Source organism: Symsagittifera roscoffensis, chromosome 6, assembly GCF_963678635.1.
Source record: "Symsagittifera roscoffensis chromosome 6, txSymRosc1.1, whole genome shotgun sequence".
Classification (NCBI taxonomy): domain Eukaryota; kingdom Metazoa; phylum Xenacoelomorpha; order Acoela; family Convolutidae; genus Symsagittifera; species Symsagittifera roscoffensis.
This window is the reverse complement of record NC_087067.1, coordinates 26,128,050-26,142,425: the sequence shown is the minus strand read 5'-3', so window position 1 is coordinate 26,142,425 and position 14,376 is coordinate 26,128,050. Positions and strand designations below refer to the sequence as shown.

The window sequence follows — 14,376 nt, the reverse complement described above, 5'->3', positions numbered from 1 at the left end:
TTACATAAAATCGTCCATAAATCCATACGGTGTAGAAAAACATAAAACCAGTTAGATTTTTATCAAGTCTCTTTCGTCTTGAAACTTTTTTCTCAAAAATGAATGATAACGTACCTAGATTTTTCACTGAAACTTTCACTAAAAAGATTAAGCAGCATTTTTTCTTTGTGCAAAGTAAAAAAGTCTTTATAAAATTTTGTTTCTGCTTTCAGTTAGTCAATGATCATTAAAATTTGAAACCATGCTGCAATGTTTTTATTAATTATAATGCACACTCTTTTAATGGCAAAAAAACGTACATTCCCTTGAACTTAGTTTGTTGCGCTGAATAACCCTACTGATGAAACTTGCGTGAAAGTTTCGTTTCGAATTGAACAAAAAACGTTATAACATTTTTTCCAAATTTCCATGACACTAAAAACACAGCCAAAATGTGACAAAGAATCAAATCGAAATTTTTATATAGCAAAAAAATCTAAATTTTAATCGAAGTTTAGTCTAACAAAAAATCTTTCAAAATTAGCACATCCAATCAATCCAAAATTAAATAACAGTTTCCAAAAACTAAAAACAACTAAAATAACTTGAAATTCAAAAAAAAAAATTAAAAAAAATATTTTCCGCCAGAAAAAAACTACGACTTGGGAATAAAATGTTCGGCAAAAATTACAATTGTGAAAGCTAAAAAAAGAAGTTGAAATGAGAAAACTGAAACAAAAACAATAGTTGCACGATAAAGCTACGTTAAAAAAGTTTCTTTAAAATAAAAATAGAATTAAGTTAGACGAATTTACTTTTTTTCTATAATTATACTAAGATTGTATTTTAATGACAAGATTGCTTTTAGTAAGAGTGGAGCAATTTACCCAATTTCCATATATTTGCCAAACTTTACAATTTTAGATCTTTCAGGCACTAATTGATATTTAAAAAACGCACTAATTAATATAGGTATTTTTTTGTTTTTAAAAAAACTGGAAAGGTTTTCTCCCAAAAATTTTCTTCAGCATTTGGTACAAACCGTTATTTTGACAGTTAATAAAAAATTTTGCTATGTTTAATGCTATTGAGCGTTTGTTTCCATTTACAGTGCTCATGTTTTGCTTTTACAACTTTGTTTCCTCTTCGATCTGCAATAAAATTGTGCAACGGTGAAAAAGCAATTATTTAAACTAAATTGCCCAGTTTATGCTTTCACGCTCTTTACTCACGGTTGTCAAAACTGCGCAATGTTTGGAAAATGCTTGGCTTAGTTTGCAATAGCGCCAGGTATTGAAACTCGGACATAACTCTGACATTGATTGTTCATTGAAGAACAAAATGACGTTTTGCATGCCAGTAATACCCTAATCAATACAAAATATGTCAATCAATTGCATAAGCAGTATTGGAATTTTGCAGCATTTTGAAGCTGAAAGACCTACTCAGTCACTTTACTGTGAATTTTTCTTTTTTTCCTTGTTTTTAAAAAGCATTCAATGGAAAGATTGAAACTTTCAGTGTTTTTGAAAAACTAACGATGTAGTAGATCTCAAATTAATTAAAGTGTTAATTTAATTCGTAGGCCTATTTTAATTTCACATTGATTTCTGTGTTTTTTACAAGGATGCCTTTTTTGCTGCAAAGTTTTTATATGCATCATTAACGAAACAGTCATTTCAAAATATTTTTCCAATTTATCTCAAAAATTTTTCACAATCATTACAAAAAAATGGACTAAAAATTCAATAAGATCCAGCATGAACTATTGTTTTCAGATGTTAAAATTTTTTTAACTGTGACAAAAAAACGCAATTAAAAATATTATAAGTTAAGAAGAAAATTTAGGCTTCTCTAGAAAAACAGGATAATTCAACAATTAACCTTTTTTTAAATTATCCATATATGTTCACACGACCCTAAAGTTCAGAAAAAAAAGACTCGCTTAAATCCGTTTTTTTCCGCCTGTTTCATCGTACATTTTTTCACTATCACAAATGATGAGTCACAAAAACCTTTTTAATGAAGTTTTTGGTTAATACGGTTCATCAACATTTGTTTTCTCCTTGTGCAAAAAACAAGAATATTTTCTCTGGTATTTCTTCTCTGCCTTAATATGATCTTTTTTTCCGCTTTTTAAAGTGTTTATATTTCTGCCCGCATCCAGTTTCAAGCGTTAATAATCGATTATAATATAATTTTAGTACCATTTGCACAAAATTTGAGAATAAATTGATTAATAATCGATAACAATCTCTGTTTTTGAAATCAAATGTAATCAATTATAATACATTATAATTGATTATAATCGATTATTTTTATCCAAACATTTTAATTTATTTGTTTTGCAGAAAAATCCATTATAATCGATTATAAGTGTTTATAATCCCTTTTGTTTGCCCATTTTGTCTTCAACCTTGCTCATGAAATGCTTATATTTTATGCTTTTCGTAGATATTGGTTTATGTGAAAATGGGAAAATTTTTCTTAACTGTTTACAAATCAATTCAAAATTATAACGTTTTTATTTTTTGAATTCTTCTTGATTATAGTTGTTTCATGATGCACATTTTAAGTTTTTTTTACCACCAAAAAATCAGCACACTGCTATAAAAGGTTATAAGATTTTATTAGAAATTATAAGAGATTATAAAAGGTTTTCGTTGAAAAAATTATGATCAATTATAATTGATTATAGTTTGTTATAATGCCATGAAAATGTTATCATTATAATGGATTATAAATCGTTTGAAAATCTAAATGGGCGCTTATAATTAATTATATTTTTGATAAAAGTACAAACATAACTGTAAAATAATCGATTATTTTCTCTTTTTATTGAGTGCGGGTGGGTACTCATTTTTTCCCATTATTTAGTTTACCAATGTTTCATATCTACTTTTGGCTTAGAACATTTGACAGCAAAGCACAAAAACGCCGGCAACAGTTTGAAAAAAATCGCAGCCCGTTTCCTTACCTTAGAATTGTGCCCATTTAAAATTAAGTTTGCCCGAATCAAAAAAAGTATCTAAAAGTTTTCAAATACAGCGACATGGTTTTTGTATAATTTTCTTCTTATTTTGTTCTTTGAGACCATACTTAATATGTAGCAAAAATGTAAACTGTATGAACTCTGTTCTTCACTAGACGGCAACCTTGATAATGAACTCATTTGAGAGAACTAGCGATAAGTCTTTGCATAGCGTGTATTTGATTAAGAAAAAAATATAAACTCAATTCGGAATTTTTTCCAGTAGTCCTAATAGTCTTTACAAAAAAGCAGAAAAGTTGAAAATTTACATTAACTGAAAAACATGAGCACCTCAGATCTCATCTCGAGTGCTTAAAAAATTTATATCCAAAATTCTTCCTACAAATACAAAAGCTTGTACAAAATTTCAATAACAAGTCTTAGTTAGACAACTGCAGGAATTTGCTACCAATAAGAAGAGCAACAAAGTTACTCAACACCGGGACAATTTATTGAATTTGTTTAATGATCGAATCATGAATGAAAATTTTAAAATAGTTGGATCACTGTAACCTTACCGTTGAATTTTTGCGGTACCTAATTTTGCCATGTTCCAACCATCTGGTGTTTAAAAAAAGTCGTTTTGTTTGTGCGTGGTGAGATAAAAGAATCAGATAAAGCCTTTAACTTCATAAAAAAATCAAATAAAAACCTCTTTGAGACAAAAACCACAGTCACAGTAACATAGACAAACTGAGCAACAGTTTTGTCAAAAATTGACACGAATAAGAAAAAACATTGAAAAGTTTAGCAAATTTTTTTCAGAAAAATTTTCGAAATTATGAAGTTTTTTATTCTAAAGACGGCGCTGAAAAAAAATTGTATTGGAGTTAAAATTGTATTGGACTCATCCTACTATAATAAACCTGCACGCTCGCTTTACTCGCTCGAAATTGAACTGGAACTCAAAAACTTGATACCAGTTTTTCTCGACACGGACAACTTAAGACTCACAAAGCTTCAAAAAGATGTATCGATCGACTTATTACGAAGATTATTGGTAGTACTTGGTTTTGCGTGGAAGTAAAAACGTTAAAACACACCCGAAAACAAAGTTCCTCCCCAATTTCAATGGTCTGAACAATAACTAAAACACACCCGAAGACAAATTTGTCACCCATAGTGCGCGGTCGGAACAAAGGTAGCTATTGAAATAAGCAAAATCTCCAAAAGCTAATTGCTTTTGGCAGATAAACTTCAAGTTTAATCACTCTATCAAATGCTACATAAGAAGATAAAATTACACTCTTTCACAAGTTTATATGAAAACGGAGCAAGTAGTGAATATCACAGGAGCTTCTCACACGTCTGTCTGCACTCTTGCATTGTGCGATACATGTTCCGATGGGACCTGCAAAATGGTCTGTGTTCCTGGCACAATCCAGTGTACTGGTTGAACTCGTAGAATCCGTGCCGGAAGCATCTCGTGTCGAATCGGGGCTCGAACAGCACGCAATGTTCGTCCACTTCGAAATCAGGACGAAATGTTTCGCTTCCTCTCGCAACTGTAGCGGTCGTCATCAGAAGTAAAGCAGTCGTAGTCAGCTGATGAAAGTAAATCAATTGAACTGAACGCAAAATATCGCTTCAAACTTTTTTCGCTTATTGAGTTCAATTAATGTATATTTGTTCAGGGGCGGACCTAAGATTTTCTCGGGGGAAGGGGGGGGGGGCTCTTTGTAATACCTTTTTTTAGGTCGACCAAATTGATTTTATTAAGAGCTCCCAAAAACCTATAAATGCGGTGCGCGCTCCCCTTCAAGACTAGTTGTCCCTGAAAGGAGAAGGAGGCGTCCGCCACCCCTCCACTTCCCCCTCCTAAATCTTACGGGATCTATGCGTTCTTTTCAACTGAAAACTAGACTATACCATCAGTGCCATTTTCTTTTTTTTTGCAATATCAATTAATTGGGCTGCAATTAAACCATCAATTAAACAACAGTTCTGTGAAATTCGTCAATTTTCGAACTCCTGGACGCTCTGTCACAGATTTGGAGTTTCAATAAGTAAGCTGTGATTAAGCTGTTTATAAAATAACATCTGAGATTTATATTTGATCAATGCAATATTAAACTCCAACTTTTACCGAATTTGACCTTTCGTCTCACCTTTATAAATTAAGCTCAAAACAAACTATTTTCAGTTCTTCAGAAAAATCAAAAGGAAGATCATCATCTTTGATCGGCTAAAATTAATTATGTATGGTTTGTTTCAGTAGTGGATTTAGGGGGCAGGGGACGCCTCTCCCCTAACCGAATTTGACCCCCAGAGCACCCAAGAGTCCCTCTTGGGTAAAAACTTTACCACATCTACTTTGATCGACTAAATCTAACACATCTCCTAAGGCGAATTTGTGCTAATTTGCACCAACTTTGAAGAGGGGCTGATCCTGGAATCAAAAATTGCCTGAAAACTTGCGACGCAGAAGACTTTGGCAAATTAACGTCCTTATAGTATTGTTGAAGAGCTCGATAAACCAATATGGTCGACGTAATAAAAGGCGTCAAAAAGATTTCATATATCAGCACTTGGCCAATTTTACTGAATAAGCTGGCAATTTTAGCACATTGGAACTATTAAAAAACTTAAGCCTTTGAAAATATAATTACGTTTTCTAATAAAAAACTTTAACGTTTGAAAACACAATCAAGTTTTGAAACAAATATTGTCGATATAGGCTTTAAAAAATTGGTTGAGCATCCTGCAAAAAAAATTTGAAAATTTTGTTGGAAAATCTTACAACTTTCTTAGAAAAACTTCAAGTTTTTTTTTCAATCTTAAACGTGCTTTGAGAACACTTAACTACAAAAAAAATTCAGATGTGCATTCGTACATATTGATGCATTTATGAATGCACTTAGGTATATATGCACTTTTTGAGTTCAATTGAAATTCATCTGCTGAAAGTTACGTAAGTAGCACTCTCCAAATACGAACGTGGAAATAGCGTAAAAAACGCAAGCGATTTCTAGTTTCGAAAGAGCAATTCAATTTTTAGATTTCCAGTGGATTAAAAACTTTACCTGTAGATCCAGTTGTCTGAAGTTGGGTTATTGTTATCATAAAAGCGGCGCTAATCATAAATTGTTCTAGAAACTCAAAGGCATCTTTTTTTCCTTGAGTTTCGAAAAATGAGGTATTTTCGAAAAAGTTAGTATTATTTATGTTTACTTGCGTTCATTACTGTTTTCCAATCTTCGATTGGCTATGTTTTTGCTACTTAAAGAGAACTTATGAAAATCTAAACTGTCTAAGCATAGACCGGTTAACAATTAGCAGACTGAGGTATTTTGTTGAGCTAAGCTTTTGGTAACCACTACTGCAGCCGAAATTGACCAATCTGTGGTAGACTTGACGCTAGAGGTCAAATGAAAGCTCGTCCCTGCGCACTATCATTGCCATCCGTCGCTCTTGAATTAAACGCCGTATAATTATGCTCTTTTAAAACTCAGCATACTATTGTTGACTTTTTACTCCATGATAAAAGCACGTTTTAACGTTCAAACCTTGAATCGATTTTTTTTATTAGCAAAAAACAGTGTAAATTGCTTTAATCAGTTTTATTCTTTGTAAACATAAATGATTAAAACTAAAAACTACAATTTCATTTTTATGAAATTGCATAATGAAAATTTTCCAAAAAAAGAAGAAGAAGACAAGAGTTACTTATAAATTTCCCGCAGAGAAGTTTCATGAATAGAATCGAGTACATTGAGTTTGATAGTCTATTTCCCTAAAAAACAAAAAAAGCGACTGTAAGAGAATAGCAATTGATTATTTTGTAAAATATTTCGAAGCAATAAAAGCAAGATTTAATCAATTATTAGCGATTTTTTTATCAGCTCAATTTCAAAACAGTTTCACTGAAAAAAACATAATTCATTATGATTGATTGTAATGGATTATAATCAAATTTAAAATTCTTTTCGCGTGCGTGGGGGGTATATGAAGTTGGGGCGTAGCAGGGGGTCGTAGGGTGGAGCGGGACAAGGGGGGCGTAGCGGGGGATATGTGGGGTAGCGAACCATGATTATGGGAATGAACGCGCTCGTTCGCACTCGAGAAGAAAATAATCGGTTATGATGATAATAAGCAAAAAAAATGGACTTTAATCGATTATAATGGTTTAAAAATCTATTACGTTCTCTAATTTTGCCATGTTTATCAATTATATATACAACATTTTGGTATGCAAAAACACATTATAATCATTTTAATCCATGAAACTTCGGTGGGGTTACCAAATTTGTTATGGAGCTTTCGTTTTGGGAAAACCGGAAGCAGAGAGCAAATTATTATTATTAAATATACTCTGAGACATGATATTGTTTTGGGCTAAATAACTTTTGGGCTAAATAGTTTTTTTTTTCAAAACGTAGGCATTAATTTTTGCGTAAACTTTATCAAATTGATTGAGCCAAAAATGATCCAAATCTGGGTTGAAATTTTGAGTTCAGATTTTGATAATGAAATGCGCAAATTTTAACTCTGATCACTTTTGTACCGATAACTTTTGCCTTGGTCCTTTTTTCTGACACCAACTCAATTTTAGAAAAAGCATGTTTCAAAATTTTTAGTTTTTTACTGTGACTTTAATTGTACGTGCTGTGAACTTTTCTTACTTTTAACCGCGAATATTTAAAACTTAAATGAAATTTTCATCAGTATATCAACCGAAAGTTAATCTGAAACTTCATCTGGTTGACATGATTTGTTCATGGCGACGACTACTGGTATCTTGAAATTCGGGTCAATTCTGTCTTCGAAGCTCGCATTTTTGATGCACATTGAGTTTGATTCCCACAAACTACTGTCGCATCTTAAATTCTGTCTCGTCTCGTCTACTGAAAGACTTCTCCCCAAGTGCAGTCTGTTCGCTCCCCCATTTACATCCATGTCATCCTCTCCCCCATTTACGATGCTCCTTTTGCTCTTTTTCTTTTTACATGACTCCGGGCAAAAAATCGTTGTAGTCTTTGTTGGTAGTTAAATGTCGGTCGTTGTTGTTTTATAGCCCAGTATATAGAGCGCATAATACACTTCGGCAATAGCGGATTTAGGGGAGGGGGCGGCATTCCGATGCCCCCCCCCCTCCTCAGAGATTGGACCCAATGACGACCCAAAGGGTAACCACTTTGTACTAGTTTGAGATATCCGTACAAAGTGGTTACTCAATTTTTCGTCAAAAATTTCCAAAAAGTGCCAAAAAAAGGCCTCGCCCTCGAAAAACCCTAGATACTCCCCTGCACTTCGAAAAAGTCTAATTACACAAACAATATTTGTAAAACGTTAAGTTTTGTTTATATGAGCACATTGTTCACATTGAAAAAGATTGGGGTATTATTGGAGGAAAATGTCGTACAAGCCTTCAAATCTGCATTCAGCCATATTATTCTAAAGGTCCCTTTTTGCAATAACAAATAACACTTCTAGCCTAACAAACGTTAAGTTTTTAAGTACCTTCGGAGACTGCAAATAGTGATGGCCAGGGAGCGGTCGGAAGATAAATTTTTGGTCGCTTAGGTTCATTTTTAATTTTTTGGTAGCCAGAAAAGTTTTTAAAAGAAGTAAGTTCGCAAACTTTCATTTTCGCTTCAAAACAACTTTTTCGCGACTTTACAGGATGTTATTTGCGCATGAACGAATTTGGCAAGCTTTTTTCATCATAAACTCCATTTTATGTTTCCTCGAAATGTTTTTTTTTTAATTGTTTTCTTAGAACAAATCAAGCAAAAATGCGTTGGCTCATTTTTTTCCCTATAAGGAGCAAAAAGGGTTGAAAAAGTTAATTACATTTTTCCACTCCCTGCTAATTGTACTCAATGCCGCTTGAGGTTTAAAAAGAAAAAGAGCTGCTCTCTCTCCTGTTGGCTATGACTTGGGAGCGACAGATGTTGTTGTTGTTGCTGTTCTGGTTTGTGATGACGTCATCATCATCTGACGGAGGAGGAGGAGGTGGGCGTGTCCAGAATTGGGAGATGGATGTCACAATGGATGAGAGACCAGGCACGTCAAACTCATCAGACTGCACACAACGATACAGTCTCTAAAAAGGAGATCATAAAAACAGCGGTTGCAGAGATCGCTGACCTTTGACCTCTCCAGATTTTGACAGTCCCGCCAGACTGCAACGTCCAGACTTTGACAGTCCCGCCGTATCATATCTTATTGAATGCCCAGTGTTGTTTCTTAACAATTGAAAATACATTCTTAATTTTTTTCCAGTTTTTAAATAAGCTCTCATAAATAGAACTTCAAAAATCCTCAGAGGGAGACTGGAAATATTAACTCTGATTATTCAGATTATTCAATATTTTTTGAGAAAAACCAACAACCATAAAAACATGTTTGACACTATGTAACACGCCTCAGGCTCAGGCAGGACCAAAAAATCGTTGTATTTTTTCAAGATTAAACAATGCGTATACAGAAACCGAGGTGAGAAAGCCATAATTTTGATAGTTATATCATTGCAAAGTTTAGGCAAAAAATGATTTGACCTGGGTCCATTAGCAGTTATCTTGATCACAAAAATCGGCGAACAATATCTAAATGCTCAAATACCTGATCTATCTTGTAAAAATCAATACACGCGACTACTTTTAGCGTGTTATAATCAAAAAAATTCAAACCTCAACTCGAGTTTTTCGGTTATACGATAAAAAATGAAGCTTTCGAGATAGAGACGGACTCGATTGAGAGTGTGTAAAGACAACAAATCTCAGTCTGCCAGAGGGAACTGAAAATGATTAAAGATAAACTGAGAGCACAATAGTTTGCTAAAAAATCTTCTTTGGAAAAAGATTCATTTCCACCATAAGCAGAGATCTTTTTTCAGTGCTTCCCTGTGGTACGACAACCTATTGACGAGGAAACTGTGACGAAGCCATTCAGGAGTTTTCGCATCCTCTACCATCCTGACCAGGGAGGCAAACAGGAGTACTTCAAGGTTCTCCAGCAAATCGCAGAGGAGCTATCAGTAGGCCTTAACAGTCCTGTCGAGGATAGTCCATTTGCATTATCTCCCCACATTCCAGACTGTGTTTTTTTGTTGAGCGAAGCTGTTTTTTTTGCAACTCAAGGTCGCTTTTTGCGTCTAGAACTTATACGTGGTACCACTATTGCAGACAAATTTGGTCAGGTTGTGGTAGACCTGAAGCTAGAGGTCAAGTGAGAGCTCGTCCCTGCGCACTATCATTGCCATCCGTCGCTCTTGAATTAAACGCCGTATAATTATGCTCTTTTAAAACTCAGCATACTATTGTTGACTTTTTACTCCATGATAAAAGCACGTTTTAACGTTCAAACCTTGAATCGATGTTTTTTATTAGCAAAAAACAGTGTAAATTGCTTTAATCAGTTTTATTCTTTGTAAACATAAATGATTAAAACTAAAAACTGCAATTTCATTTTTATGAAATTGCATAATGAAAATTTTCCAAAAAAAGAAGAAGAAGACAAGAGTTACTTATAAATTTCCCGCAGAGAAGTTTCATGAATAGAATCGAGTATATTGAGTTTGATAGTCTATTTCTCTGAAAAACAAAAAAAGCGACTGTAAGAGAATAGCAATTGATTATTTTGTAAAATATTTCGAAGCAATAAAAGCAAGATTTAATCAATTATTAGCGATTTTTTTATCAGCTCAATTTCAAAACAGTTTCACTGAACAAAACATAATTCATTATGATTGATTGTAATGGATTATAATCAAATTTAAAATTCTTTTCGCGTGCGTGGGGGGTATATGAAGTTGGGGCGTAGCAGGGGGGGCGTAGGGTGGAGCGGGACAAGGGGGCGTAGCGGGGGATATGTTGGGTAGCGAACCATGATTATGGGAATGAACGCGCTCGTTCGCACTCGAGAAAAAAATAATCGGTTATGATGATAATAAGCAAAAAAAATGGACTTTAATCGATTATAATGGTTTAAAAATCTATTACGTTCTCTAATTTTGCCATGTTTATCAATTATGTATGCAACATTTTGGTATGCAAAAACACATTATAATCATTTTAATCCATGAAACTTCGGTGGGGTTACCAAATTTGTTATGGAGCTTTCGTTTTGGGAAAACCGGAAGCAGAGAGCAAATCATTAAATACGTTTGATGCTGCGTAATATGTCTCTTCAGGCGGGGTCGGTAATGCTCGATGATGCTCGATAAACAATAGCCCGAAAAACCGAATCAAATAGTGACTTGGTGGTCTCGTACGCGTGCATCAAAAAAATAGAAGCGTACTCCACAAGAAGCGACTGTTTTCGATACAAGTTCCAAGCACGCAAGGTTCAAGACTGGTCGATTTTTCTCACGCAAGAACTCATATATACATTTGTCACACCCAAATCTGAAAAATGATATACTCGAAATGGAAGCAACCCAAACAGGGCCCCAAGGTGGCTGCTTAATAAATCCGAAGTTTTTTGTAGCTAAAACTTAACCCACACATCAGCACTGATGCTATGGAACCTGTAAAAGAGGAATAAAACTACTATTCAAAAGACCAAAGTTTAAGTAATGAGGATGATAAAAAATCAGGATGACAGGCTTAAACTGCCCGCCATAATAGAACTGCAAATGAGTTGGTTACGTCGGAAAAAAATGGAAAAACCTGCACATTTTATAATATAAAATATGACGAAATTGGCTGGTTTATATGGTAAATTGTGGTAGAAAAAATTAGCGAGGTTTTCTTAGAAGCTACTGAATAGACCAGCTCTCACAACAAAAGCCACTGATATTACGGATTCACAGCAGTTTAACCTTGCTAAAAACGAGGTTGCCTTGTGACAATTAAAAGTGTGACAAAAGATTCGGCCTAGGTTGACAATTTTTCTCCTGGGCACCTCAAAAAAGGTGTCGCTGTTGCTTAATTGCTGAAATAAGTTGCTTAAATAAAAAACAGTCCTCATTGAGGTAAACCAGTCGAAAGGAGACACATCCAAATGAAACAACTGCAGGAAAACATCGCATAGATATCAAAAAAGTTTTATAAAAGCTTGCTGGAACGTACATACGAAATTATAGCTAGGAAGTACTAATGCTTTCGAAAGAATCATGAATGCAGAGATCAGATATTCACTCCCAATCATATTTTGGAACAGTAAGAGCTCGATTCTTTTTTATTGATTTTTCAGACTGTTTGTGGTCTGTAACCAGGAATGCATCTGGAAGAGCTGTCGTATCATATTCCTATCCAAGAACTTGGTAGACTTGCTCAAGGCATTTTACAAGGACGCTGACAGCCACGTTTTTGCAGCCCGATTCCATCATCATCTTCATCATTTATTCCGTCCCCTTTTTTCAACCTTGTGTTTGACTGGGTTTGTTTTATGGGAGGCTCTGGGAGGTGGAATAATGGTTTTGCACTTAACGAGTATTAAGAAGAACTTGACGATGCGGATGGTAGGCTTATTTGATGACATTGAGAACACTCAAAACTTTTTGGACTCTGTAATGAAAAAATCACTGTAGAAAAGACAACTTTTTGCTGGCACGAGAGTCGCGCGCTCTCGTAAAATTATAGAATTCCAGTGCGATTTGACATTTATTTGTGCTTGGGCAGCAACTTTCCCTTCAATTGTGACATCACAGAAATGCAAAAAAAAACTTAGATCATTAAGGGCAGATTGATCTAATATTTACAGAAGCTTTTGCATTTCTGGATTTAGAGAATCCAGTAATTGCAAAAAATTCTGTAAATGTTTGATCAACCTCTCATTCACGTCCTTAACGGTGAAACAAAAAGTGCCAAGCAGAATTAAATGGAAGATCTACAGAGCGAGTGAGAGAATTGCACTAATTTCTGGCTGCAAATCACGGGCCCTTGAAACGTTTTGACATTCAGAGACTGTACAAATCTGTGTGAAAAAAATCTGAGGCAAAATTCCTAGCTGAGAAAATTTATCATGTCGGTAATTCTTTTAAGAAGCCTGAAATCTTTCAAGATTTATCATAGAATAAACATGAGAGAATATTCCTACGCATGATCACAATAAAATAAACGGCTCTAACAAACTCGAAACTCAAATGTGGTTGCGGGGGGGGGGTGTGGAAAACGTACTTGAGAGAGGGGTCTGACGAAGTTTAGCAGCCACTTCCTTCCTCCGGGGTCCTTGGCCAACTTTCTCTTCACCATCCAACCCACCACTCTTTCTACCATGTTGCCTTTAAACACAAGAACACTCACCCTAAATGCTTCGAATCTTTTGTCTATTTTCGTCTAAAAATGAGAAAATAGCCGCATTATTCAAGTAACAGCGAAACTTAAGAATCAATTTTTTTATTTACTTCGAGCTCAGTTTTAAATTTTTTTCAAGTTAGTCAATTTGTATTTTGTTTGGCAATTAAAAGTGATCAAATTTCATACGAACAACAAACCACTTTGCCCCCCCCCCCTACCTATAAGGCCGAGTGCGACTCCAATGAGCAGCATGAGGAAGAGACCGAGGCAGTGGTTGACACTCAGCTGGGGTTCTACCAGAAGGGGCTGTGAGTCATGGTCGCACTGCACCCCCTTGCGCCACTTGTCCAACATGTCCTCAATCTGCATGTTGCTGTGGTAGATGCCCAGGTAGAGGTTGAACCACGTCTGAGACCAAAAACACAACAAAATACGACTCACATTTTCCTGGTAACTCGTCGATTATTCGAATAATCAAAATACCAATTCACAGAATCAAATTTAGCTTTGATTATTAAGTAAAAGTTTCACATTTGATCATTTGCCCTCTAACTGTAATTGAAATACTTACTGTAGGTCGTGTTTGTTGAGCATGATGGAATATTGAATGTGTGCGAATGGGTTGCCCACAATGTAGAGTCTGCAGTGGAAGTTGGAGGACACCAAGTGCTCCATCACTCCCCTCGCAAACACAATCCCATCTATGTCCCCACTCCTAAACAAGAGATCGGCTACCCCGCAGTGACCAAAATGGATTAGGATAGATTTTAGTATGAAAAAAGTACGTTGATTAAATTTAGATCGATTTTAGTGTGAAAAAAGTGCGTTGATTAAATTTAGATCGATTTTAGTATGAGAAAAAGTACAAAGATTAAATAAAAAAGATGAAGATTGATTTGGATCGATTTAAAATCGATTAAATTGATCTTAAATAGCAGCTAAAAAAATTGATCCAAATCGATTTTAAATCAATTTAAATGCATTTTTTTCAGTCTGAATTTGTTTTTATTTTTAAGGGGATTAAAACGGAATCAAATTGATTTAAATCGATTTTTTTCATTCGAGATTTATCAGTTTTGAAATTTTATTGCATTTGTTTTTTGCCTATCATTTTTCATTTTACATCCATGGCGTATTGTAGCATAAAAAAGCCAAACAAAAAGACCAAAATATTGATAAATT

General features: G+C 34.6%; 1 protein-coding gene and 1 long non-coding RNA gene across 2 annotated transcripts in view; both read right to left on the bottom strand.

Annotated features, from left to right (window-relative positions):
- Window positions 1-4,156: 4,156 nt before the first annotated feature.
- Window positions 4,157-5,056, bottom strand: LOC134848469 (uncharacterized). The gene is made up of 2 exons (XR_010162944.1): window positions 4,880-5,056; window positions 4,157-4,555 (listed from the first exon to the last, which is right to left on the bottom strand). It is a non-coding gene; the product is annotated as an uncharacterized LOC134848469 (long non-coding RNA).
- A 3,790-nt stretch (window positions 5,057-8,846) lies between these two features.
- LOC134848667 (glutamate receptor ionotropic, NMDA 3A-like) overlaps window positions 8,847-14,376 on the bottom strand; it is a 57,348-nt gene continuing 51,818 nt past the window's right edge. The window contains exons 11-14 of the mRNA XM_063866184.1: window positions 13,766-13,909; window positions 13,413-13,609; window positions 13,075-13,178; window positions 8,847-9,056 (exon numbers count right to left, since the gene is read on the bottom strand). Coding sequence (XP_063722254.1) covers window positions 8,847-9,056; window positions 13,075-13,178; window positions 13,413-13,609; window positions 13,766-13,909 — 655 coding nt within the window. The remainder of the gene's footprint in view (window positions 9,057-13,074; window positions 13,179-13,412; window positions 13,610-13,765; window positions 13,910-14,376) is intronic.